At 37.7% G+C, this 27,864-nt stretch overlaps 1 protein-coding gene across 2 annotated transcripts in view; it reads right to left on the bottom strand.

The window, feature by feature from the left end:
- PTPN3 (protein tyrosine phosphatase non-receptor type 3) overlaps positions 1-27,864 on the bottom strand; it is a 98,229-nt gene that overhangs the window by 27,559 nt on the left and 42,806 nt on the right. Inside the window, exons 10-16 of one of the 2 annotated variants that reach the window (XM_054381529.1) lie at positions 27,045-27,108; positions 24,980-25,152; positions 19,579-19,713; positions 18,539-18,715; positions 4,425-4,623; positions 3,383-3,460; positions 2,371-2,427 (exon numbers count right to left, since the gene is read on the bottom strand). In XM_054381529.1, the coding sequence (XP_054237504.1) occupies positions 2,371-2,427; positions 3,383-3,460; positions 4,425-4,623; positions 18,539-18,715; positions 19,579-19,713; positions 24,980-25,152; positions 27,045-27,108 (883 nt within the window). The remainder of the gene's footprint in view (positions 1-2,370; positions 2,428-3,382; positions 3,461-4,424; positions 4,624-18,538; positions 18,716-19,578; positions 19,714-24,979; positions 25,153-27,044; positions 27,109-27,864) is intronic. The other variant, XM_054381530.1, reaches the window with a different exon arrangement.

Raw genomic sequence — 27,864 nt, 5'->3', positions numbered from 1 at the left:
CTCCTGTATTTGTCTATAATTTAGATTCCTTGGCTGGTTCCTGGCTATTATTCTTTATCACAGAAGGAGATTAATATCTTTGCTCAAGAAACTTCATTAATTATGTGACATGTTAATGCCTCAGCTCTGTTACTGGAATCATCTGACAATATAAAATATATCTTGAAGGAGATTTAATTCCTTCTATTTAAGCATCATTTGCAGATTTTCCAGCTACTGAGTTTTACCACACAATTAATTATGTCAAAGGCTTCCTACCCTATTGACAGCCCCAAAGTTTCATCTTATGCTAATCACCTTGTTACCACTCCAAGAAGCATACATACTACTTTCCAGTGAGGAGGTCTCTACTAAATAAAACCATCATGACTTCTTCTGCACCACAGAACATTAAATAATTAATTTATGTAGGAATGGGGGAAAAAAAAAAAAACAGTGACCTACAAACCAGAGAACTGATCTGAGCAAAAATATTACCAAACGCCATCTCTGAGGACAATTCACAGGGTCGTGAGTGAGTCTGGAACAAGTTAAAATAGTAGCAAATACAATGAAGCAAAGGCATCACTGAGCTAAAATAATGTAAAAATGCATTCCATGGATTGCTTAAATTGAACTTCCAAATATCAGCTACATTTCATTAAACAATCAAGAACAGGCAAAACTGAGTTTACAGAAAAATAATATAATCATTGTTAATACAGCTGTACTCAAAAAATAACATTTTTCTCCCCTTTCTGCTGTAATATGATGTAATTTCTACTATACTGCTGTTGAGTATGTTGCTTTGGATTACTGTTACTGATTTATTCCCTGACCCCTGATAACTTGCTTGTTTGGAGGCTTAGCAGGCTAGAAAGCTAACTGGTCACTTGCATCAATGTCTACACCACTAACTGGAGACATTTAAACGAAATGTGTAAGCTAGAAGTCCAATCCTTTCAAATCAAAGAAAAAAAAACACCCAAACAAACAGACCAGTAGATTGCAAAATCAATTTGAATCTGCCAGAAGAAATCACTGCCTCTGGAGAAGCACCTTTCATTCTCTGATTGTAGAATGAACCTCTTTTCCCTGCATTAACTTTGGTTATCATATCATTCATATATGCATAGCATATATGCATAGCATATCATTCATAAGAAGTTTGCTTGGCTGACCAGGAACTATTGTAAAGACTCTTATTTTCACTTTGTGGATTTAAATTATAATGATAATTTCCTACTACTTATTAATTCAAGTAACTTTGGCAGTTCATAAAGGAGTGCTAAACACTGCACAGGCCAAGCCACAAATCCCAAATGTGACCAAAAAAACCAACTCCTCAAACAATCTCTTTTATCTTGTGACTGCTTAATTTTCAAAAGTCTACAGGATGTAAAATACATAGGATTTTTAGGATTAAATCACCTATATTTGCTGTCAAATTTTCACTGAAATTATTTTATGAGAGTTGGGAAATATTTTGGAAGAAGGTGAGTGAAAAAAGTGAGATATTATAACAGAAATCCTCACATATTTATGTATTAGTCACCCAGAAAAAAAAGTTATCAAGGTGTTATATCACTATTTCACAATTCAGTATGAGAATTCAGTGGTTGTACTCATTTTGATGAATGTTCCACATGGTATATAAACATTTCCAGAAGCAAAAGTCCATGGCAAAATAAGAACAGATGAAACATTCTGTGCCCCTTTTACCCTGTCAAGTATTCTCCCATCCTAAAAATATTTTTAGCCCTAAGGATTTCCTCACCCTATTGTGGTTTGCCTATTCAGTAACTGTCAGCAGGTTTTTCTACCAAGTATTTGTCCTCTCATGACCACCCACAAAACTAGTTTAACTACAGCATCCTTTGTCAAAGACTTTTACAGGTCTGCTATCTTACAGATGAAGAACTACTGCAATAAATACAAAGAACCTGATTTCACCAACTCAGCTTGGTAGCCTGTAGTTGTTGGAATTCTCTGCTAATCTTACAGACCCATACTACATCTCCTTTAAACTAGTTTGGTGTTTTGGATTTTTTTTTTTTAGGCTGCAGGGCCTAGACTACTCCTTTAATATTTACTACATTCAGTCACTGCTCTTGCCCCTCATCAAATATTTTCCAGTTCAAATATACTTTTTGAGGTAACAGGCAAAACAACCATACTTTCTACTGGTATCTTATTTAGCTAATGCTTTTTTAACACATTTTTTTTTAATCTGTGGTTTAAGAAACTTCTGGTCAAACTAATTTCTAAAGAGAACAGCTCAGCTATTATCTAATACTGGTTATGGGTGTCTACATTTCTACACGTACACTACCTCTGAGTGGTGGAGAGAGTAGGAAAGGAAGAAAGTAAAAGTTTTAAGAATTTACTTACAGGTGATCCTGGAGTTATTCTTGAGACCACTAATGGCATTTTTTGATCTACACCACCCTAGAGTAAATAACCACAAATATATCATTAAGTATAAACACCATTTAAAACAAGTAATCATTTGTGTTTCTATATAAACTTTATGCTCTGTCATTATAGGCAGAGCTGGTAAGACTGAATTTTCATCCGTAAATGTCAGGGGAAGGGTGTGGTATCTTTAACAATTTCCAGTAAACTAGAGCCAGTGTCTTTGCTTGGCTATATTATTTTATTAGGAGGCAACAACCAGATCAAATGCAGCACTTATTCTAACCCAACCCTCCAAACTAGCCTAATTCAACACTTGAACTTGCAAGGTGGACAGTATTCTTACACGTTGTGATGAACCTGCAAGAGATCAGGCAGGATCAAAGTCTCAGACAACTGTACTCCCTTATTATTTTTATATGCCCTTCTGTCACTGCCCCACGAACAAATGCCCAACGTGAAAAGTTCAGACTCTACCTCGACTTTGTAATTGTGGCTGCCTTATTTTATCTGATCAAATGGAATTTCAGTGAGGGAGCACAAAAAATTTCCCATAGTCTACTATCAACCGTAATTACCACTTTTTTCATAAATTAACTTTTGTGTTTACAATATGATTTCTTAATTCATATGTTCAATTGGATAGCACAAACTTCTTTTATAATAGAGGTCCAATATTTTACAAGTTGATGCTTTGAATCAGAATTCCAAGTTTGTATTTAAGCAGAGAAATAGGCAGCCTGCTTTGGAAATGTGCCATGCCCATCGTATATGCAACTAAAAAGAACAGAACTAGTAGAGGCTTATTTTTGTAATTGTTGCTTTAGCATTTAAGTATTAGGCTGCCACTTCTAAAAGTTCTTGATGGATAAGAAATTCCTGTAGGACACACTGCTTTCTCCAAAGTAGTATATCAAATATAAAAAATGATCATGAATTCTCTACAAAGCACTTAAAAAAAAAAATCACTAAAAGATTGATGTTTTACCTTCAGATTAAATCCAAACTTCCCATCTTCATCTGGTATGATATGTACTAAAAGTAAATCTCCCTCAATTAGGTCATTCTGGAATAGGCAGAGAAAAAGAAACAACAACAAAAAAACCCCAAGCCAAATCTTTTCTAGTTTCTTTAAGAAAATAGTAGCAAATTAGAAAAAAATGCATCCAAACACAAATAGGCTGAACAAGAATACATAAATCCACATTTAAAATGAGAATGAGTTACAGAATGCAGTCACACCTTTTAAATTATAGAAGTAGCAACATATATAACAGTAAATACAAGCTCTGCTCGCTCAGTCCTAAGGCTCTAACTCTCATCTTCCTCAAGTGATAGCTCCTATTAAAATTTTCAATGTGTTGTCTTTAATAAAGGAAAAAGTCAGGTTCAACACATTTGAATCAATTCTACTTTAAAGATTATGAAGTGACGACTTCTTTCCCCATTTTTGGCCTCTAAGGGGTGTGCTAGTATCTTCTCCAAGACACATACAAAGACAGAAGGATTAAAAGTTGGCAGCAGCTACTGGACAGGCAGGTTAGGAAGCTGTTCAGCACCCCTCCAGAATGGGCTGGAGGAAGGGGGGGAATGATCCCCAGCCATAATGCTAGCAGGGAGCAGCTGCTCTATATTCAGTGCAGAATCCAAAGGATGATGTTTAGCCACCCTGAAGAGACGCCTGGGATAAAGTAGAGTTGTGTCTGCTATCAAGACACAGAGCAGCTTGAGTTATCTAATCTTTCTCCTCGGAGGAAACAGGATTTATTCACTTAAGGATTCCCATTCCAGTAGGAACTTCCCCTGAAGATGCTTCTTGAAGCCCAGACACTATGGAAATCAATACAGTTGGCAGGCTTGCCTATCACTGTGTATGCAACCTTGGAGAAATTTAAGTAGCAAGACAAGATTTAGTCTTATAACTGCATAATATATGCTCATATAATCACAATTTTTGTGCATTCTTCACCTATACTTCAAAGATACTCCTGGTACTAGTTTTGACTTTAAAAACATGCAATTGAACTTACCTTATCACAGTAGTACTGACTGGAATCTTCTGTTGAGCTACTTTTTGTAACGTTGTCATATGTTTCTAAGAACTGCTTGTCCACTCCTTCCAATGGGGAAGAGCCAGAGTTGTTACTGACTCCATTGGGAGATGAAGCCAAGGCTTTAGGTGAGATAGGGGTCAGAGAGCTCTCTGCTGGACTGTTTCCCAATACAATCCTTCATTTAAAATGGATAAATAAATATTAAGAGGTATATATTTCCAAATTTTTATATTAAATAGCAAAACATATAAATGTACTGCCCAGTTAAAAGAGCAAGCAAACTTTATACTTGGATTTAACTTCACTTCTTGAGGTGCAGGGCAACATGACTGCAGTGGGATCTAAACCTATCACTTGATCACTGGACATCCAGAAGAATGACAAAACAAAACTACAGAAGCCAAAAAGAAATTAACAAAATATTTCCATGTTAGCAGTGAAAGGCAGTGTGGAGGTAGTACAGGAAATCACAGTAACATGAGAGCTGAACCCCAGGGGAAAGGCACTTCAGTTACCAATCCTACCCACAAAACCTTTTTGCTGTGATTCCAATGTCATTCTTACAAACCACTTTTTTGGTCATTCCTCCCACTTATGAGTGCCATCTCAACCTTGTGGCTCTGGGAGAACATGGTTTGCAGAAAAAACATGGTAAATTGCCAGAGAAATAGGAAATTAAGTGACAATTAAAGGTCACCTTTATTCTTTAAATATATTCTTTCACTGAGGTAGTTCTAACCCTGTAGAAGCACTTGGAACTGAAATGCAAACCTGGCCTAGTGATTCAAGAACTCTAAACTTCAAGGGCAACAAGAGTTAGCAATTAATAATTGTCTAAGTTGCTTGGTGGTGCTCCAAGACCTTTAGCTACACGCTCTCTTATGAAAAGGCTGAAATGCAGGCCTCTGATACAACTAAAATCATTCTTTAATTGGATAAAGCTCACAGATACCATACAAACTAACTGCTCTGTCTTTATAAATAACACATCATAATTTGCAAAAAATCTGCATCCTGGAGAAAGCTCAGACAGAGTTGCCTGTTACTAGCAGCACTGTGAATGGCAAAAATCTGAGTCTTAGCTACTTCTGCTACCTCACTGCAGAGAGACCTTTCACTTACATGACAGAACATCATGTTCTGTGGCAGTACAGTTTGCAAAACCAGTCTGCACTGCCACTGAAAGCCCAGCACTGCAATGAAGCATATTTGATGACTCTTGGAAGCACGCTGTTGGTCCTTACTACAGTTTATCCCTACAAGCAACATGAAATCCTCACAGGGCTGAAGGAGCAGAAGCACAGGCAAGCAAACCCTGGCATTAATATTTGTAAATTCAAAATTAATTCCTGCCCTGATACTACTTTAATTACATATGTGAGCTTCTTAAAACCGTTTAAACTATCTCCAGCACCCACTGCTAGCTGTTAAGAACACAGAGGAACATAGTTTAGGCTTTTTAACATACAGGACATGTACTGCAGTAGAATTTCATACTCAAAATGCTTCTTTCTTGGCTTATGGAAATCTGTTTGCAACATTCTGAAAGGTGCCATTAAGCAAATGTTTCCTTGCCATAATATTTCTGGTGCTTAGTTATACCATGTGCACTTGGAAATAGGAATGAAGTGTTTTGTGCAACATTTGCAGAATTTTCAGTTATTACAGAAAAGATTTTTTCAGTATTTTGGAGATACTATTTACCTGGCACTTTCAACAACTTCAAAATACTTTGAAGTAGTGAACTATAATGACACTTAAAGGAGTTACATTTTCCAAAGGAATTACACTTGCACAGTTGTGGTTTGATCTGATAGCTTCCAGGACTTCTCATGAACCCAGTAAGGTCGGTGGAGGGGGAACACCATATATGTAAATGCATCCTAATAAGTTTTTCAGAACATAATCATTAAAAAAACCCAAAACTTAAAAATTGAGATTACAGATCACAGTAATTTTTTGGTGTAGAAAAAAAACAAACAACCAAACAAACAAAAAAAAAAAAACAGCAGCACTGATAAAATATGACAAATCATTTCAGTTAATGCTTTCTGGCACTATATAAGCAGTTACAAGATAAGATTACCAGTGGGTTTTTCATCATTAAACTTTTATAACAGCTTTTATAACCAACTTTTTTAGGACTTTCCACATCTCAATCCAAATGATTTTTTTCCCTTTTAACCCTTTTTAACCCTTTACCATCTTTTAATCTTTTCAATCCTTTAATCTTTAATTTGTTTATACATTTATATGTATCTTTGAACCACAGAAGACTGCCACTTTGAAAAATGTATTTTATTACATGCCTTACAATTAGAGATTCTATAGTAGAAAGTTAAAAGAAAACTCACTTTGGTGATTCTTGTTCAGATGACCTGTTAAAAAAACAAAACCCAACAATGAATGAACATAAGATAAATTTTCAGGAAATCAAGAACTACACTCCAATAAACAAAGAAACAAAAAGCCTCCCTAAAAAGCCAAAAGGTATGCTCGCAGTAAATTAAAGAATATTTAATCCTACATTGAAAGTCTGAATCAGACAGGTATGGAATTTATGAAACATTCAACAAAATCTCCAGGGCAGCTGTGAGAACTTTACAACAAAGTAAAACTGAAGCAATTACACAGATGATGACAATCTAGCATAGAAAAGAAATCACAATTTGCAGTACATAGCATTTCCCAAAGCATGCAGTTAACCTCATCAGAAATCACCTCAAACAGTGAGGTAGTTGATATTATATCAATTAAAACAATAGCAGAGATACATTTGGAAGTAGAAGTTACAAAAAGAGTTGCTTGCAAAGCAAAGTAACTTTCAGGCAAATGGAATAGCTTTATAAATTCAATCAAGTAGTGACTGAAAACCCTGAAGTGATATAAATCCATGCTGGAAAAATACAAACATGAAGTAGTTTGGTTTGAACACAGGGTTGCTGAATTGTCAAGTAGGAGGCAATTCATAGTATACAGTTAAATTATCAATTATTTTTGCCTAAAACATCAATACTAAGAATTATGTATCATGCTTCATCAAAACTACAATAAAAAACTACAAAAAAAGTAGTTTGGTTTGAATGCAGGGTTGCTGAATTGTTAAGTAGGAGGCAATTCATAGTATACAGTTAAATTATCAATTATTGTTCTCTAAAACATCAATACTAAGTATTATGTACCATGCTTCATCAAAACTACAATAAAAATAGCAGCAGCATCAGTCTGAGTTTCCTTAGATGTATTCTACAATATGAAGAAATTCTTTGAGAGGCAGAGATGGTGAAGCTTTATGCAGTCATGCCCATCTTCTGAATCCACTGTCATCCATCCCACCTCCCACAAACACCTCTGGTTCTCTTTGTTTCCAATCTCTGTTGTATTTTTAGCCCTGAAGTGCACTTTAGATCCTTTGGGCATGTGCACACACTTGCAGCCTCACCAACCCGCATGTAAATGGAACGGACAAACATTGAACTCATGCTGCAATTGCTTAGTAAGAGGAGAACATTGATTTAGGGATGTTTGGTTTGGTGGGTTTTTTTTGTTTGGTTGGTTTTGGGTTTTTTTGTAGTTTGTTGTTTTTTTTTTTTTTTTCTGCCAGTAACTGACCATTGTCACTAACCTTGCAGAAAACTTTTTATCTCTCAAAATTTGACACCTACATTAGATTTGACTGCGATTGTCCAAGTGTTTTCTAGTGGGAACAGAGGCAGACAGGTAGTGCAATGACATAAGCCTTATTTCCTTTAGGAAGTCAGGCTAAAAATAAAAGAAATGTGGATTTTTTTTTTTAAGCTAATTGATTTCCTTGTGAGACCAAAACAATGAAACTATACAACTTACCTACGTTTTGCCACAGTAGAGCTAAAATTCTATTACCAAATTCTGTGTAGAATTCAAGTTGCTATGAGCTAACCCTTTCAAAAGCCTTCACCAAAAGTGTACATATATAGAATTGTGATGCAAATTGATGTAATGTCTCTATTTTGCTGGGTTATCTCTCCTCTTTCTTTTCAATAGAATAAGGTAGTTTGAGAGAGAGAGAAAACCAGCTTGGGCTTCCTTTCATATACTGTGTATAAACATACAGCAAATTCTTCATTATCTCAGCAATACACATTTGGAGACTTAAATGAGGGACATGAATCCTCACTAATATTTGCTGAAGTTTTATCTGTTGAATTATTGCACTTTAAATGGAACATATCAGCTTTGAAAGTTACTGAATCATTCTGTAAGCTTTTCACGTGAAAAAAAGGTAATCGAAATTTTGATCCAGGTGACAAAATTCAAGGTTTAAAAGAATTCATTAGGGACAATGCAAGCTGTGTCTTTCTGTAGCTCAGCATGCTAGAGGTGCAGGACTTTGCTCTGCTACTCAGTTAAATAGCATTTCTAGCACCAGTGCAATAAAGCACCTTGCACATGAATGACCTTTTCTAGCTATACAACATTTCACATTTTACTACCCTATCTTCCTCATTTCAGAACATATGACAAGCACCCTATTTTAAGTCAGTAAAAGACAACACTCACCAGAGCAGCCATTCAACTTTTTCATCAAGAAGAAGAGCCATTCTTTGCAGGGAGATTAAACTTTCCATTAGTGCAGCTAACAAGCAAATGCTTCAAAACTGCAGGTATTTCCTTTTCCTTACTACACAATGTATCTAAAATAACGCCACTTCAATCTTCTACTAACTATGGATTGCTCTGTTCACGACTATCTTTATTAAAAAAAAACCCTCTTTGCCCTAGAAAAACTAACTCTTCTCTCCTGTAAGGAGCACAGAAAGGAAAGGCCTTAAGGAAAGAACCCTCCTTCACATTTTCATGTGCCCTACCAGGGGATTCTGCTATTTCGAGAACTGAGGATGATGAACTGCAGCAGAGTAAAACCCCAAGAGAAAAAGGACAACTGAAACAATAGCACTGTAGCAAAGTTCCCCCTTCACAAACAACTGAAGGAAACATCTGTAGGTTTTGCCCTTGTGCTGTTCTTCAAGTTTTTAAAGCTCCTTTTATTGTAACACCTGCAGGGCTGGGAAAACTGACTGTGCCAGCACTTCCATTATCACCTCTTTTCTGAGAAACTAGTAAAAATTGGAATTCATAAGCTAAATAAGTCAAAGATACTTGCAGCAACACTTTTCTTTGCTGCCTTTTAAAGAGTATTATATACAGAATATATACAGAATATTTAGCATTTCTATGAACAGAAGACCGTGTAGAATCTTTGTGCTGCATGTTGAAGAGTACTATTAAAGAAAAGCTTGAGGAGGTCACAGTATACTTATATATTAAAGAAAAACTTGAGGATGTCTAGTGTGAGGTGTCCCTGGCCATGGCAGGCGGGTTGGAACTAGATGATCCTTGTGGTCCCTTCCAACCCTAACTGATTCTATGATTCTATGTCACAGTGATTTTCAGTGATTTTCAATAAATTCCAAACATTCACATCTGTAAGCTGCTGCTATCACCCATAAAGGGAGACTTTCAGTTACTCTGCCTTTTTAGACCATATTCCAGTTTACTGAATGCAGCAGATTTGGTAAGAACAAGGAATTGATCATGTCTATGTATGATTTAAAACTAAGAATTAATAACATTTAATTCTTTTTTTTTTAATTATTTGCAATTTTTTAACCAAGAAAGTAGTTACTAGGACTTGGCTGGATACAGCTGAAGGGTACTTTCATCAAGAGTAACACTTTAAAAATGTTGTTCACAAAAGGAATTAAACATATTTGAGTTAAAATAATGATGTGCTCCCACAGTACATTCACCAAAGCTCTCTAGGCAGGTACAGTTCATTGTCTATCAAAATGGAAAGCTGAAAGAATTGAACAAATGCAACATACGTTCAGGAAATCTATTTTCAGTGCAATACCTTCACCAGATGATGCATCACACTTAAACCAGGAGTGTATGTGAACTTCCAGAAATTCATAGCACAGTGCAAGTGAATTTCCTTTTTGTACACACGTTCATCATTTCATTTCCTTCCCTTCCAGCACTGGAACTGTACATATTATTCCATCTATATTGCCAGCAAGAATACAAGTTTAAAAAGGTTTATAGCTCTGCAAGCCTGTTAACCTTTAAGAGAAAAGCCTATGCAGGAATATGTTGCATTTGCACTTGAGAAAAAGGAAAGGAGCATACAGAGAAAAATCTCCTTGAATCTCCTTAAATTGACCTTGGTATTTTTAAGTTTAAATGTTTTTTTATGGAAACATTTGAAACTACGGATTTTCAATTTACAGCAAACAACTGAATATAAAGAAAGAAGCAGACTCATTCTAGTTTATTTTTTTCACTTATTTACTTGAAGACAAAGGATAAGCTCCTTTCTTTTTGGGCCTTTCCTGTTTTTGTAACAGTTCATCACTGAAGAATACTACACATGAACTATGGGGTGTGATAAAAAGAACTTGCACTGGGGATGGACAGTGCAGCTCTGCAGTCTTTCAAGATAAAACCTAACATCTGATACAAGATCAAGCACCTCAGAACACATGATTCCAAGATGCAACCTGGTTATTGTCCCAGGTAAAGCCAAATTCACTTTGAGGGTTACTGCTATATCAAAAGGTCTTGAAATAGTGTCACATATTTCAATATGGCTACTTCACTTTCATTGTAGTAGTACCTTTATCAAGACAGACTGTAATAGTTGTAATCTTCAGGTGCTATACCAAACTTAAACAAGGAAAAACAAGAAAAAAAAAGCAATTAAAAGAATTTCCTGCACAAGTAAATCAGCCTTCTTTAAAAATAACCATCTATGGTTTAAATCTGTTAAGCTGAAAGGGAAATGTTTTTCTCAAAGGCAATCTCTTCCAGGAGCTCTGTCTAGGCTCCATATCAGGATAGCAGATGGTCAGGAAGGGTTTATGCCACAACTTTGAAAAAGAAAAAAAACCAAACCAACAAACCCAAATTAAAACAGAGAGATAACTTTAGAAATAGTGAAGTCTCATAATGTAACTTAATTATTTTCTATGTTAAAGGAAAACCACAGGACTTAGTTTTCATAACTCTTCCCCAATGCATATCATAGGAAGTTTTGGGTTGGAAGGGACCTTTTAAGGGTCCATCTAGTCTTGGAGCAAGCAGGGACATCAAATAGATCACGTTGCCAGTTTCACCACCTCACTGTAAAAAAAATTCTTGCTTTTATCTAGTCTAATTCTCTCCTCCTTTATTTTAAAACCATTATCCCTTGTCCTGTTACTATAGGCCCTGCTAAAAAAGATTGTCTCCATCTTTCCTATAAACCTCTTTAAGTACTGATAGGCAGCCATAAGGTCTCCTCAGAACCTTCTCTTCTCCAGTTTGAACAATCTCAACAGTCTCCACTTTTCTTCACAGGAGAGGTGCTCCGGCCCTCTTATCACTTTTTGTGGCCCTCTTCTGGACCTTTTCCAGCATGTTCCATGTCTTTGTTGTGTTCAGGACTCCAGAGCTGGGCATGGTACTGCAGGTAATGTTTCACAGCAGGATGAGAACCTGTGAGCTCAAAACCTTCTGTAGCTGGAGTAAAAAAGTTTTGTCAACAGGCTCCACTTGATCAGGCAGCCTGTAGCAGACACCAAACACAAGGTTCCCTTTGTTGCCTCTGTCTCTAATTCTTATACATAATTATTATACATAAGCTTCCAATTTGCTCATGCCTGTTCATCAAAGACAACTCTTCACAGTCTATCCATTTCTTGATGTAGATGGCAAATCCTGCACCCCTTCTTCCTTGTCTGTCCCTTCTGAACAGCCTCGAGCCATTGACAGCCACACTCCAGTAGTGGCTACTAGGTCACAGCTTTCTAGCATCATGGATGCTTCTAATTCCTCCTGTTTGTTGCCCATGCTGCATGCGTTGGCACAGAGACAATTCAGGTGGACTATGAAGCATTTCACCTTCTTGGAGGCATATACTCCTCAATTCCTGTGAGGTATTTCACTGGTGTTTCCCTTTTGGCTCCTATTACCCCAGGAGCTTCTGCTGATCTCTGTAAAACTTCAAGTGTGCTGCAGTGTCCCCAGCACATCTCAGAGCAACAGGCTGAGGGCCCTCGCTAGCATCCTATCCCTCTAACCATGGGGTGTCATCCCACAGCTTGTCAGAGGCAAGCCTAATATTATCCTCCTACCCCTTTAAGCCTAGTTTAAAGCCCTGTCAATGAGCTTTGCCAGCTCCTGAGGTCTTTGAGAAAGGTGAATCTCATCTGACAAGAGTAAGCCTAGTGCCCATTGCTGAAAAAGCCCAAACTGTGGTGATGACACCAGCCATGGAGACATGTATTAATAGACTAGGTCCAGCTCTCCAGTGTCACTCCCCACAACAGGAAAGGCAAAGGAAAAAAATAGCAACTTACACTCCAGATTCCTTCACTAACTGTCCCAAGGCCCTGAAGTCTCTTGATCACTCTTGGATGGGTTTTGGCTTCATCTCCACCCATATGGAAGAGCACTAATGGGCAATAATCCAAGGGCTATACCAAGCTAGGAAGTAATGTTTGTAGTGATGCCCTTAATCCAAGCCCCAGGGAGGCCACAGCCTTCCCTATAAGGAGGATCTGTCCAGCATGTTGGACTCTGTTCCCTTCAGCAGGGAATCATAGAATCAGTCAGGGTTGGAAGGGACCACTAGGATCATCTAGTTTCAACACCCCTGCCATGGCCAGGGGCACCTCACACTACATCAGGCTGGCCAGAGCCTCATCCAGCCTGGCCTTAAACACCTCCAGGGACGGGGCCTCAACCACCTCCCCGGACAACCCATTCCAGAATCATCTATGACTGTCATTCACCTTTTCTTCCTCACAGAGGTGGTCATGATACAGGGGGCAGGCCTGACTTTGGCAACACCTTTGGTGCAGATGGACCATCACACACATTGACTGACTACCTTCCATATCCAGAATCTACTACCTATTGTTCCAAGACACCTGGGAGGACAAGGTAGACAAGGTCTGACGCTCTGAGCATGAACTTGCCTCCATTCACTCATTAAATTTAAGATTCTACTTTTGGTCCGGCAGGTGAGAAGATACAGGGTCCCCTAGATTTTGTAGTTGTTGTTTGCTTTTTTTTTTTTTTTTTTTTTTTTTTCTGCTGGATTCTCCTGTTTCTTTCTCAGGGAGGGCAGAGCTTTCCTTTACCAGTCTATTTCTTGTTCAGACTCCCTGATGGTCATTAACTCTTCTAATTCCATGCACAACTCTACCACCAGGCTGTGCAGACCATCCATCTGGTCAACCACCCACAGCTGTTCTCACTACTGCCACCCATTACCCATGAAAGGCTCTGGCAGTACCTGCAGCCTGAGACCTGGACATTCTCATAGAAGCTCAGTCTGGGTTGCCACATCCATCGTAGCAAATGCAGTGGACACAGTGTTCTGCTGGGTGTATACCATATCTAAGGTCCTTCTGAGAAGGTGATGACCACCGATTGAGCTCACCTCTTGAACTTGCATATCTCACTGTTTAAGGTCATCCAAAGGAAAGAAACGTAACATCATGGAAGAGACAGAAGTTTTCTACTTAGCTTAAAACAAGGTGCACTAAGTGAGAAGCAGCAGTGTTTCAGTGAAGAAAATTGAAATCTCTCAAGAAAAATACCTTCAGGGAAGCTAGTCAAGATGAGGAAAAGCCTATATTAACTGAAAACCAATTATCAAATGAAAGTGCTTAGTAATTAGTATGTTTGATCTCAATTCTTATTAATTTAAAAAACCCCAAAATAATAGTATGGTGCATATGCATGTAGGCATGGGATGAATACACTGACAGAGAAAGTTTAACATTTAGCCAGAAGACAGACTGAATGACCTGTTCAGAACTGGTGAGGTACAGCTATTAACAAAGCATGCAATAACTCAAAAATCAAAGCATGGAATAACACAAAAAGCAACCTATGAGACTTTATAAGGCTCAGTGTGGGCTCCACGTTTGTGCTAGTGTCAGCTGCAGTCAGGTGAGATACACACAGGCAGGGGAACAAAGAGGCTTTCTTCACAAAGGCTGGGGAGCCTTGCACTAAACAAAAATCTTCCAGAAGTCCTCTTCAGCACTGTCTTTGCTAGAGGCTTTGCATGTAGCTGTAATTTGAGATAGCTGGCTTAGACCACAGAATCACTGACACATTCAGGTTGGAAAAGACCCTCAAGATCACCAAGTCCAACCATTAAGCCTACTCTATAAGGTTCAACCCTAAACCTTATCCCCAAGCACCACATCCAAACAACCTTTAAACACATCCAGGGTTGGTGACTCCACCACCTCCCTGGGCAGCACATTCCAATGCCTGACCACTCTTGCAGGGAAAAACTTTTTCCTAATGTCCAGTCTAAACCTACCCAGTTGTAGCTTGAGGCCATTCCCTCTTAAGGTTCTATCACTACCTGTGAGAAGAGACCAGCACCAACCTCTCTACAATATCCTTTCAGGTAGTTGTGGACAGCAACGAGATCTCCCCTCAGCCTCCTCTGTTCCAAACTAACCATCCCCAGCTCCCTCAGTTGCTCCTCATAAGATTTATTCTCCAGGCCTTACACAGCTTCCTTTCCCTCCTCTGCACTGGCTCCAGCACCTACACATCTCTCCTATATTGAGGTGCCCAAAACTGGTCACAATACTCGAGGTGTGGTCTCACCAGAGCTGAGGATAGGTAAACCTATTCATGCCCTGTGGATAAAGCTCTATTTATGTTAATGTGAGATTAGAATAATATTTTGATTATTACACATATGTAATAGACAGCTGCAGTCTTTTCTGCAGACACTAATCTGAGAGAGAAAAATTGCTTCTTTTCATATGTCTGACCCTCAAATTGTGCTTTAATGTGAAAGTTCCTTAGATAATCTGGGTAGCAGAAGCCTCTGACTAACTGCAGCTTGCACAGTCTGGAGCTCCACATTCAGCGAATGCAATTTATGTGAACATATTTAGCTTACAAAAATCAATCAGCCGAATTAAGACTTGAGGTCCTAGATATAACATTTCAGCAACTAAAAATCAGAATCTTACATCTGTTTGCTAGTAGCTTTCCAAAAAAATTACAGATTGTTTTTGTAGCAAAGCTATTAATTAGTTATAATTAGCATTAACTAATACCTTTTGGGATAGTCTGAGCAGGCTAGGTAGTAAAACAAGAGCCCTCTAAAGAAAATGTATATTAGCAGGTATATGACAAGTCACTCTTGGCTTTCCTCTAATGAAAAAGAAATGTTGAAATTGCAAACCTATGTTTTTTCTCCCCAAAAATGTTTCAATTATGTCAATTTAATTCTACTAAAGATCAGCATAGCAAAAATGGATGTTGGCTCTGTACTCAGCACTGGTTAGGCCACACCTGGAGTACTGTGTCCAGTTCTAGGCTCTTCAATTTAAGAAGGACATTGAGACTCTTGAATGTGTCCAGAGAAGGGCAACGAGGCTGGGGAGAGGCCTCGAACACAAACCCTAGGAGGAGAGGCTGAAGGAGCTGAGATTGTTCAGCCTGGAGAGGAGGAGGCTCAGGGAAGACCGTATTGATGTCTACAACTACCTGAAGGGAGGTTGTAGCCAGGAGGGGGTTGGTCTCTTCTCCCAGGCAATCAGCACCAGAACAAGAGGACACAGTCTCAAGCTGTACCCAGGGGAAGTTTAGGCTGGAGGTGAGGAGAAAATTCTTCATGGAGAGAGTTGTTAGACGTTGGAATGTGCTGCCCAGGGAGGTGGTGGAGTCACCATCCCTGGAGGTGTTCAAGAGGGGATTGGACGTGGCACTTGGTGCCATGGTTTAGTAGTCATGAGGTCTTGGGTGACAGGTTGGACTTCGAGGATCCTTGAGGTCTTTTCCAACCTTACTGATTCTGTAATTCTGTGATTCTGATTCTGTAAATGATTTCGGAATACACTGTAAGGTGTTTTATGGTTAACATCTAGCTATTCCTGAAGCGTGGCAGAAGTCTGGGACAAATGTCCGTATTTAATGCCAAAGACACACAAGTTACGCTTTTTTTATTATAAAGAAGTCTTAACTGAGAGGGTAAAATTCCCTCTTTCAATAGAGCCTTCAAGGAAGAAAGATTTCACTACACATGGAACATGGATTAACATAAACTGATGACAACTTCACTGTAGAGAAAAAAATATTTTTTGATGTGTATTGTTACTGCATGTTTTACCTCAATTGTTAAAAATGAAAGTATTAATGAGCATTTTACTTGTTGAAGGTCTAACAGTCAATACAAGAAAGGATTATACATTCTACACATTAGATTTTCTTTCTATAACACACACCTTGAATTTAAATTTATTAGATTTATGCAAAAAATATTTCAGTTACCTGCTTAGTATCAAATATTATAAACACACCCAAGAAACCAAGAATGCATTGGAGATAAGACACATAGAAAATGTAATTTATGCGAGGCAGCAGCAGTACAGTGAGTAATATTATTTAGATATTGCATAGTCATTCAGTGCTTAGAGAAATAAATGTATGTGCTAATTTCCAATTTAGAACATCCTTTTTTTTACTGTCTGGGAAACAACATAAAAGCAGGCTTTCCTACTGCATTCTCAGTAAGCATAGGATAGATGAAACAGGAAGGAAAGGGAAAAAAATATTGGGGAAAAAAGAAAAAAATAAGAAAAAAAAATAACAACATACTAACTGGGAGGACACGATCCACCAGTCATGGGAAACAGCATGGCAACTTAGCTTGCTGTCTACAGCTTCGAGGCTCATCACCTCCTTTTATGGACTGCCCCTCATTATTTCTAGTCTTCTAGAAAATACTTCTAGAAGTATTCTAGAAAATACTTCTAGAAGTGTATATTCTGCAAGTGCTAAAACACAGGAAAGGCATGGCCTCCTCTGTATGACTTCACAACATCTAGAGGCATCACTTTTATACCTTATCATAGCTATTGCTAACATCACTAGTACTGACAACGTTCATTTGCCTTCCAAGCAGAAAAATAGAAAAACTATTTAAAACACCAGTGGCCAAATCCAAATATGCATACATGTTATTTTTTTCCCCCATCCTCAATATAAACATCTCTGCTGTAATGCAGTAAAAATATTATTGTATCAGAATTTGAAGAAAACACTTTACATTCAGAATTTAAAGCTGCAGGTAGCAGCTGCACACTATCACAGAGGTAGAAGAGTCCTATCAGCTCTCATTAATATGCTGGTTCTCAAAATGCATCTTGCCTTAAAGTTGTTAGAGGTCACTAGAAACCATTTTCCCTTTGCAATATTACAAAGGTCCCTGCATTTTAATACAAAGTATTCTCCCCAGCTAAAAATGTTAAAGTAGTTGTCTTTTCCTTTTCAGACTGACTCATGACTTTGCATATTATTTCTGAAGGTAATATTGTGTTAATGTGAAGTTACTCCTTAAGACATGCCTCTGTCACACATAAAATGTAATAGATGAGCAAACAAGTAATAAGTCCACAAAGGCAGGTGCTTCAAGCCCTAATCCAAATCTAGCAGTGGTTTAGACCACTACAGGCGAGATCAAAATTGGTCCTCAAAGAATACATCAGAAATGCCTCCAAGCTAAAAGTAGAGACTGCCTTTAGACAAGTGAACTACGGTTCCTCTGAGTATGGATGATATGGAGGACTACAAGCATTATGCTGTTGTGTTTACTTAAACGCAGTACCTCTTTCAAATGGCAATGCTAAGTTGATGATGTGGAACATAAACTCTTGCAGAGTTCCGTAAGTCTTCCCCTCAAACAAGAGGAAGAGTTTATACAAGGTAGAAAGGGTCACAGGAGCTATTGGGAAACAAGATATTACAGCTATGAACAGGTAGGCCTTAACAGCTTTACTAATTTCACTAAGAACTTTACTGAGAATTGCTTAGAGATGAAAAGTTGGTTTGCTCTCAATTTGTCATTTTATATCATGGCATTTGCAGTTCAGCAATTTGTCAAAATAAAGCAGATGTAAAAACAAACCTGTTTGAACTCATTTTAATGTTATAACCAAGGGTGACTGCTTAGCTTTTGTTTATCCTTTAAGGAGGAAAAAAAAAAACAAAAAAATGAGAAATAAGCTTTTTGCAGAAGTTCTTACCTCCTATGTGGACTACGGTTCTGAGAGAACTCTGAATCGCTGTCCTTTGACGTTGGAGAGCCTTTATATGTATAAAACACATCCTCTGTTCCAGTAATGTAACTAACCTCATTTGTAAGGTTATCTACAGACGAGTGTCGTGGCTTACGGATTTCATGACGTAGTCTAGGACTCCGCCTTGGAAGTAAGGAACAGCAACAAGAGTTGGAAAATCAGATTAGTTAAAAAAAACTTTATCAGATAACGTGAAATTTCTACCCTAATGAACTCTATGTCCTGAAATCTTCATGACATGCCTTATAGGTCTCATTTTCAATAATAATTCTTAAGCATTTTGTATAGGGTAGCAGGCAATCATATCCCGCTAGGTTCAGTACACTGAACTGATTTACTTCCCCCTTCCAATGCTAACTGTGTTGTCACAGTTGTAATCATAGGGTAATTCAGGATTGGAAGGGACCTATGGAGGTCATCTAGTTGAACATCCTGCTCAAAGCAACTCAAAATCAGAACAGGCTGTTAAGACTTCTTTTTTTCAGTCAGATCTCAAAAAACTTGAAGGATGGAGATCACGAAGCTTCTCTAAGCAACCACTGCTCAACTGTCCTTGCAGTGAAGCAGGTTTCCATTATGGCCAGGAAGAGCCTCTCATTTCAACATACACTTCCTGCCTCTTCCTCCCACTATGCAACACTGAAGAACTTTGCCTCATTTTCTAGCTAATCTCCTCCCAAGTACTGCCAGGCTATTATTAGGCATCTGAGTCCTGTTATCCAATTCTTATGTCTCTTTTTTTTGAACCATCTTGTTGTCCACCATTCCAGAACATAATGTCTTAACTCAGGTATAATATTTTGGCAGACAGTATCAAAAGCCTTGCTAAAGTTGACATGACACCTACTATTCTGTCATCACATATAGTCTCAGAATAACTGTGTTTAAATATATATGTACATACTCCATCATTATTCTGCTAGAGTCCATACAATTAGAAAAGGTAGGAGGCTGGAAGTTATGGGAAGGACTGAAATCTCATTTACCAATTAGGGGTAACAGGAGGTGATCGAGAAGGAAGGCTTTTGGTCTCCAGATGCTCGACAGATAAAGATCGTCTCATAGATGGGTTCCATACCATCCCACCTATAACTTTTCTGCAGTACTGGCTGTTTAGAGATCTGAAAAGAAATTAAACAAAACAAAACAAAACAACCAAAAATTGTACATGAATTATTTTGCATAGAAAATGTCAGCAAAATAAAATGTGCTCATGAAAGTAAATTTTATTATTATGTAATTATGTACTTAATAAGTACCCCTCTGTAATATATTTATAATAATAAAATTTATAAGAATAAAAGTACCCCTCTGTACTTATGCATTTGTGTTCTTACAGAGCCATTTGGTGTCCTTCACATAAAAAAGGTTTAACTCCTGCAACAATGCTAATCACAAGAGTAATTGTGCTTAAAAAGATGTAGGGGAAAACAGGAAATTCCATATGTCCTATTTGCACTGAACCAAGCACCTGACAAAACACAACTGAAAACGAGGCAAGAGAGTCTAGGTGTTCCATGTCAAAACTCCTACAGGGGTAATAATTCACTAGTAGCTTCACAGAGGACAAGGACTACTTTAACCATCTACCTGCTGCCTCAGCAAAAAAGAGCTACACCAGACCGCTCTCTTTTTCCAGAAGAAAGTCACACTTGAGAGAGATGCTACTTATAGGAATAAACCATCAGAGAAAGATCTAACATGAAAAGGGGTTCTCCAAGTCTGGGTTGACTCTTTTCACAAGAACCTGACAAGATAACCTTCCTCAGCTAGGAAGACAATAAAAATATCTTACTAGTGGAATTATACAGCATAAAGAAAATTTTAAAGTAGATCAAAATTGGGATAAACTAAGCTTTATGCATCTTTTCACCCAGCATTCCACCTGACGAAGAGATAAGCTGCTCATCCTAGAATTTCTCACAGAAAAGCAGCAACTTCTGAGTTACAAAGAAACCATCCTCTCCCAGTTCAAAGCAAGAGGGAAGACTTAACATGAAGCATATCAGAATCAGTTAGCCATGTATGTCTTTAAGCTTAGCAAACACATGGTCCATGAACTCAAGAGTAGCTTTTGCCTGTATTATCCATTTTATTTCTTTAAGTCTTCTGAATACCAATGACAAGGCACCAGCTACTCTGGTTTTCTACAAGAACAAAAAGCCTTACATGGGTAAAGTGGAGAGGGAGTATAGAAAAAGTGGATGTTTTCTACAGAACAAAAAGCCTTACATGGGTAAAGTGGAGAGGGAGTATAGAAAAAGTGGATGTTTTCTACAGAACAAAAAGCCTTACACGGGTAAAGTGGAGAGGGAGCATGGAAAAAGTGGATGCATTATGAAAGATGCATATTGAGGAATTCCACATATTTTGCAATAATCAGCTTTCCCCTATTACAAGTGCCTGTTCATGCATTTTTCCAATGCAGGATACTTGTGAGGTTAAAATAGGACACATGGACATGACGTTACAACTTATGATGGAAGCCAGGGCCCTAACTCTAGAATCACTTTAACAAAATATTCTCTAGATGTTTCAGTTAATGTGCATAACATAAAACAATCTCTTGAACTCCAAGCACCTCTTCTTCTGATGTCAAATACAAAAATATTTCTCAGCAAACACAGTGAGAAACAGTCAATGTCTTTTCATCCCCTGCTCCTAGATATGACTGAGGTTATCCTTTGTGACAAAATAGGTACATTTTTAGCTTTCAGCAAAGAACAAGAATGCACCTAGGGATGTGAATTCAGTCCAGAAATGTTTAATGAACTTACCTCTCACAGTTTGAGAGATGTGATTCAGCCTGTCCTTAGAATAAGTCTTAACAGCTGCTTTATACAACTTAGCACTCTACTTTAAATGAAATTCCACTAGTACTTTAAGCTAAGAGAATCTAGAAGGGCGCAGAGATGTGTAACGTAAGAAATTGTATTAAAGGGTTGCAAGGGTTCAAGTATTTGAACTGATACAACAAACACTAAGGTATCTGCCTCACATGAATGTAAAAGAACATCACACAAGAAAGCCACAAAGTCCAGAGGAAAACTTGTGATACTTAAAGCAATAGAACCTGAATTTAACCCCCTTCAAAGCTGACAGAAGTAGGATGAAAAGAATTATAGAAAGTAAGTCAACCTTTAAACCTCCAGGGTTTTAAGTGTGTAGTTGGTGGAGTTTTTATTTACATGTGCATGTTTGGGTTTGTGGGGTTTTTTGTTTGTTTGTTTGGGGATTTTTTCTCATTTGTTTTACTCAACACAAATGTTTTTCTCCTTTCATAATGGAGAATGTAGAATCCTTCTTTTGGTTGCACAGCTTCCACATGTGCTCAGAGCCATTCTTGAAAAGGAACATGGAAGTTGTCTCTTACAACATTGCAACAAGTGGGAAAGCAAACATTTTCTATATAGGACAAATACTTCAGCAGTGACTTGATCACCTCTTTTCTGAAATCTTTTGAGAAAATAATTGGCTACATGACAGTGACCAATTTGATACAGACAGTCTCCTGGAATTACTGTTGCTTCATACATAATTCAGCAGTCTGATAGTAAAGGTTGCTGAATTATTTCTGCCTCATGTATGTCTGAAATTTCATGCTTGTTGCTGGCATAAACAGGGGCAAAGAATGCATTAGTACAGAGGATATCATTAAAGTGATGGAAGATACTACACAACAAGCAGTTCTCCCTAGAGATTCCTTAAGAGTCTAAATAAGCAACTCACCAGAGATAATACCTCAGAATATGAAATTACTTCTAAGTCTTTCTTAGTTCAACAGTGAGAACTATCCTGCAAGCTACAGGCTAATAAGAAGTTGTAACAGTAATTTTCAAAAATATAGAAAAGTTTGGTAAAAATTGGAATGATACTCATCTGGTACCCTTTAAAACTTGCAAGGGCTGTGAAATGCCTTTGTGAGCACGTATATATGCAAGCACCAGGATTCTGAATCTGTTTGCAAGTTTGAGGCAAATAAAAGGACTCCAGGATGTGACAATGGTCTCCGCCCTGCTGAGACCACACCTGCAATCCTGTGTCCAGTTTTGGGCTCCCCAGTTCAAGCAGGAAGGGACCTGCTGGAGAGAATCCAAGGGAGAACCACGAGGATGCTTAGGGGACTTGAGCATCTCCCCTGTGAAGAGAGACTGAGAGCCCTGGGGCTGTTTAGTCTGGAGAGGAGAAGACTGAGAGGGATCTGATCAATGTCTATCAATACCTGAGGGGTGAGTGTCAAGGGGAGGGGGCCAGGCTCTTTTTGGTGGTGCACAGTGATAAGACAAGGAACAATGGGTTCAAACTTGAACATAGAAGATTTCAGCTCAACAGGAGGAGAAACTTCTTTCCAGTGAGGGTGACAGAGCACTGGAACAGGCTGCCCAGGGGGGTTGTGGAGTCTCCTTCTCTGAAGACTTTCCAAACCCACCTGGCTGCACTCCTGTGCAGACTCCGCTAAGTGATCCTGCTCTGGCAGGGGGGTTGGACCTGATGATCTCTTGAGGTCCCTTCCAACCTCTGATATACTGTGAGACTGTGATACAATCCTACAAAAAGATTTTTGAGAATGTCACCTCCACAAAACCTTCACTATAGAAAGAACAATCATATTTCTCCATAAAGGAGCTAATTCTCAAAATACTGATTTGTAAAATGTTAAAAAATACAGGTTATTGTTGGTGCAACTACTTGTTTTCCCTTACTTCAGCTATGATCTAATACTAACTGAAAATACAGAATTTTATTTCAGCAGAAAACATAAAGCATTTAATCAATCTTCTTACTGTTGGACAGCCCTCATGGATAAACTGCTTCATTTACAAGGAATACTAGTCCACTTGCTATGAATTTTTGCAGTATCTAAAAGCAGGCCAGTTACCAAAGTTTGGCAAGCTATTTGAAGTATGACATTCAAAAGCCAAAGCTTATCCAAACAGGAAAGAGAGAATCATCATGATGAATTAAATGTAAACTGTTAAGAGAACACGAACACCACCCACAAAGAAAATAAAAGACTTCTCCAGAAGTCTTTTATTTGGTCTACAGATGGTCAAAGGATGAAAGAACAGTTCAAAACCTCACATTCAGAGAAGATAATGATGTAAGACTTTATTTTTCATTTGCTATTAATAGGAAATAATTTTTACATATGGCACAACAGAATTTTTGGAGGAGAAAGGGGGGGGGGGGGGCACGACTACATACAACACAACAATGGGAACACAGACATAACCTGGCTGAAACAATAACAACACACAACAGGACACATTTTATAGCCTGATTGCTGATAAATAAAACAACAGAACAGATCAACGCAACGAAAGATATCACTGGGAGCGATAGCTATCAAAAAATATCTAAAAGCTTTTTAAGATGCAACAGCAGAACTACTTGAGTACAACTTCCCACTTCAAACTAGTGATTTCATCTACTCAAGATTTCAAATAAAAGAATTTGGCAAGTTGTCTGAAACCCATAAACTCCAGAAGGCGCTAGGGCATAGGATCCTTGCTCGGAGGAATTACCTGTGCTCTTGTGACATAAGAAAGACTAAGAACAACAGTTTTAGCTGCATGGTGAAATAAGATGAGCAGAGAAATCTTAAGGGGGTATCTGCTTGGGAATTTTCTGTTCAATATATCTAGAGAAAAGGTTGAATAGAGTTTGCTCAAGGTATTAATCACACAGGATGGCAAAAGAGATGTCAGTTGTGAAGAAATGAAGAACGTCGCGATGTCAAGCGACTAGGCAAAAACTGGCAGAAAAAGTTTTAAAAGGTGCATATATCATACAGCAAAATGACAGGCTCCAAAGTATCACTTCTGGGTAATTAGGTTTTAGACAGCACTAGGAAACTACCAGCTCCATGACTAGTAGAACATGAGTTAAATAAAAGATCTGAAGTGTTGCAAAAGTGGTAGCTTGAGTACTTTGACGGAACAAAGTTTTTCATCTTGGGGTCAGTAGTAAGTGGTTGGCATGACACACTCCAGAAATTCCTCTAACATACTCAACAGAGTGTGCATATGACACTCAGGCATAAACAGTTCAAAACAAACCTGTTCTGCAAATTCTCTTATGGGATCATCTATCTACATGACATTTTTACTTTCTAGTGCTTCCATAAGTCACACAAACAACAAGTTGCAACAACAAAATACATATATTCAAATATATCTTTAGGTAATTATAACAAAAGTTCTATTGTGTTGATACAACATTGCAGAAACTGAAAGCACAGTTCTAAAATGTGCCAAATTGTTCACATAGAGATTGGGATACAGCTATGGGCAGAACAGAACTCTGTCACTCCAACTTGAGCTATCAGTTGACACAAATCCTCTCAGTCCCATGAGAAACCAAAGAATGCTTTTACAGAATACTTACTTTGCTGGATTCCTAGAACTCAAGGCCCAATAATGTGACAATATCTTTTTGTCATGAGGTAGTGACTTCTTTGCCTGAAAAAATGTGTGATGTTCTACACAAGATTTCCATAGATTTTTGCATGCTCTGTAATTCAACATGTTGAAGGCAATAATATGCTCCCTGGATTCATTCTGTAACAGTAGGAAATACTGTATTTTAATATATATACAAAAAAGATTAAACACAGTAAACAGGCTCATAAAATAGCAATAAAATTACTTTTAGCTTAAAAGTGAAAAATGCATTTAGGAAAACAAACAAACACACCAAAAAAAAAAAAAATCAGCATATAGTAGATTTTGAGCTGGAAAAGGCCAAAATAGCCCTCTAGCTATATGGCACTCTAAACTGTGAAATGGACACTTTAAAAGTTTAAGCAGTTATCCTAATCCCTACAGTGTTAATGAAATATTTAAGTACAGAATAGAAAAGATTTTGTATTTATGAGTGTAATACTAAATAACTAAATACACTTTCAGGTTTCCAGTCAGATCTTGACAAAACTCTTTAAAACATTCCATAGAGGACGCAAATGTAAAAAGGAAAAAAATCCTGATCTTAAAATTCAAATTCTTCATATAAGGCTTCAATTTAATAATGTTCTTTCAAGAGCCACAGTGTGCAAAAAAATATCTGCTTGATAGTCTTCTAGAAAATGCTGAAGATGTTAACAGTGATCCACCTTGGGAGAAAGAAGATAGGTGAAATGGGACTTGAGTTGCTGCTACTGCTGTTCAAATTAAGTCCTGCTTTCTAAAGGCCACAATGAGCAGGTGAAAAGGAAGAACAACACAAGGCTCTCGTACCTTGGTCCAAAGTCTTGTAAATTCAGTGCCAGTGAAACACAGGCATAATACAATTGTGTCACCCTTGATCATGCCCTCACCAACTGTAGCACTTGTTGAGCCATTTCAGATACCAAGACAGCTTTGCACAAGATATAGCTATGGCTAGTTAATACAATTATTGATGCAAAAAAAATTGAATGAAAGCTTAATTGAACAAACTTTAAGAATGTTGCCATGTTCAAAGGTGACACTGGTCTCCAGAAAGAGAAATTACATTTTTGACAGCATTCAAATCTTTGTGACATAAATACACATAGTTCATGTGGCCTGTAAGTCCAGAGACATTTAATTCTTCAATATTAAAAAAAAACCTAAGTACACTCATTTTATTATCTACTGCTACTAATCACTCTCAGAGAATTCTGTTTCTATGTTTATTCTCACAGACACATTTGGAAATTGCTGCCCATATTAAATATTTTCTTTGGGAAATCGTATCTTATTTTTTTCTATTCTTTTTGTGGCAGCAAAATACTGTAGTCAAGATATTTTCTTCCCCCCCTCCATTAGACAAACTAATACTACAACAGCTGTGCAAAAAGTACACAGCATTATGAAGCTGGCTGCTAACAGCAGAACTATCTTACATCAGTTTTATCCATTATCTTCACACATTTTGCCAGCTTCTCAAGTCTTTTGTATCACATGCAGCAGGAGCTGCATGGGATTTTGCATTTCAGCTGCTGAATTTTGCTTTTCTCCAAGAACCTTCCTTTCTCCCCAAACTGTGAGGCCCATCAACAGAGGGGACCTCACAAAGTTCCCCTAGATGGGATAACCAGCTGTTCAGTAGATTCACTGCACTGAGATACTTTACAGGGCAGGGAAAGCGCCAAAGAAAAGAGCAGCAGATGCTGGCAAGAACAGGAAAACGTGGCTAAGTTATTAGTGTATTTCTCAGATTTACTGGGGAAAGGATGAAGATGTGCATTTTGCACATTCAAGGGAGAAGAAACAATCTAACACACTGAATGTGGAAGGATTCTGTGTTGGAAAGGAAACAAAAACCAGGAAACAACGAGGATCATAGGTCCAGAATAGTGAAGGCAAGATAATGAAACAGATTTTCAAAGGCAGGTTAATACAACGGTGCCTTGTTAAGGCTTTGTCTTAACATTTCAAGCAAAAAAATGAACAGAACCACTTGATCAAAACAAAATTAAAGGACTACTTACATGTTTTTGCCGTTGTTGTATAAAAAACTTTTTCCTTTTAAAGGAAATTTTTAGTATGTTCACCCTAAAGGAAAGAAACAGACCATAAAATGCTAAGGAGCGTTTAGAGGGATACAACAATTGAAAGTAATACTTTGTATGGCATACCAAGAAGATTATAGAGCTTTTAATCATTCAATTACTTATATGCAGCTACCTCCTGAGTTGTTGCAAACAGATGCCAAGAAACCCAAAGGAAAAAATCTTTAGCTAAGAATGAAGGCCGTTTTGAAACTGAGATTCTCCCTCATTTACTCTTTAAATAGCTCACACAGCAATTCTCTTCCACCAAATCTATTCCTACAGCAAAAACCTGATGACATCCTTTATTAAGCTGCACAAATGTTAAATGTGTCAAGTCTGTATAACTTAAGAATCATATGACAACTGTGAATAAAAGAACAAAATTTAAGAGCCTAATGACATGACAGGATTGGTCACAAAACATCTGAAATTCCCCAAAGCCAAAGAACTGGTTTGGTAATGTGAAAAATATTCTGTATTTGTATTAATAACTAAAAACACAGTTAAAGATCATAACTGTAGAAGGCTGAAAACTGTAAGGATGAGTGTTAATACTTTTCATTTCAACTATTAACACTGCTACATAATTTATGCAGTAATTTTATACAGAACTCAACACCTCTTCTATATTTACACAGTATGAATAAAGATTTTTCTGAGGTAAGGATTACAACTGGAATTGGTGCTCACAAGCCTTTTTCATTTTAATTACATGCTTATCAGTTTTGCTAAATTAAACAAACTTCTAGGTTCCCAC

The sequence above is a fragment of the Indicator indicator genome, chromosome 6 (genome assembly GCF_027791375.1).
Source record: "Indicator indicator isolate 239-I01 chromosome 6, UM_Iind_1.1, whole genome shotgun sequence".
Lineage (NCBI taxonomy): Eukaryota > Metazoa > Chordata > Aves > Piciformes > Indicatoridae > Indicator > Indicator indicator.
This window is presented reverse-complemented; position numbering and strand designations above follow the sequence as displayed.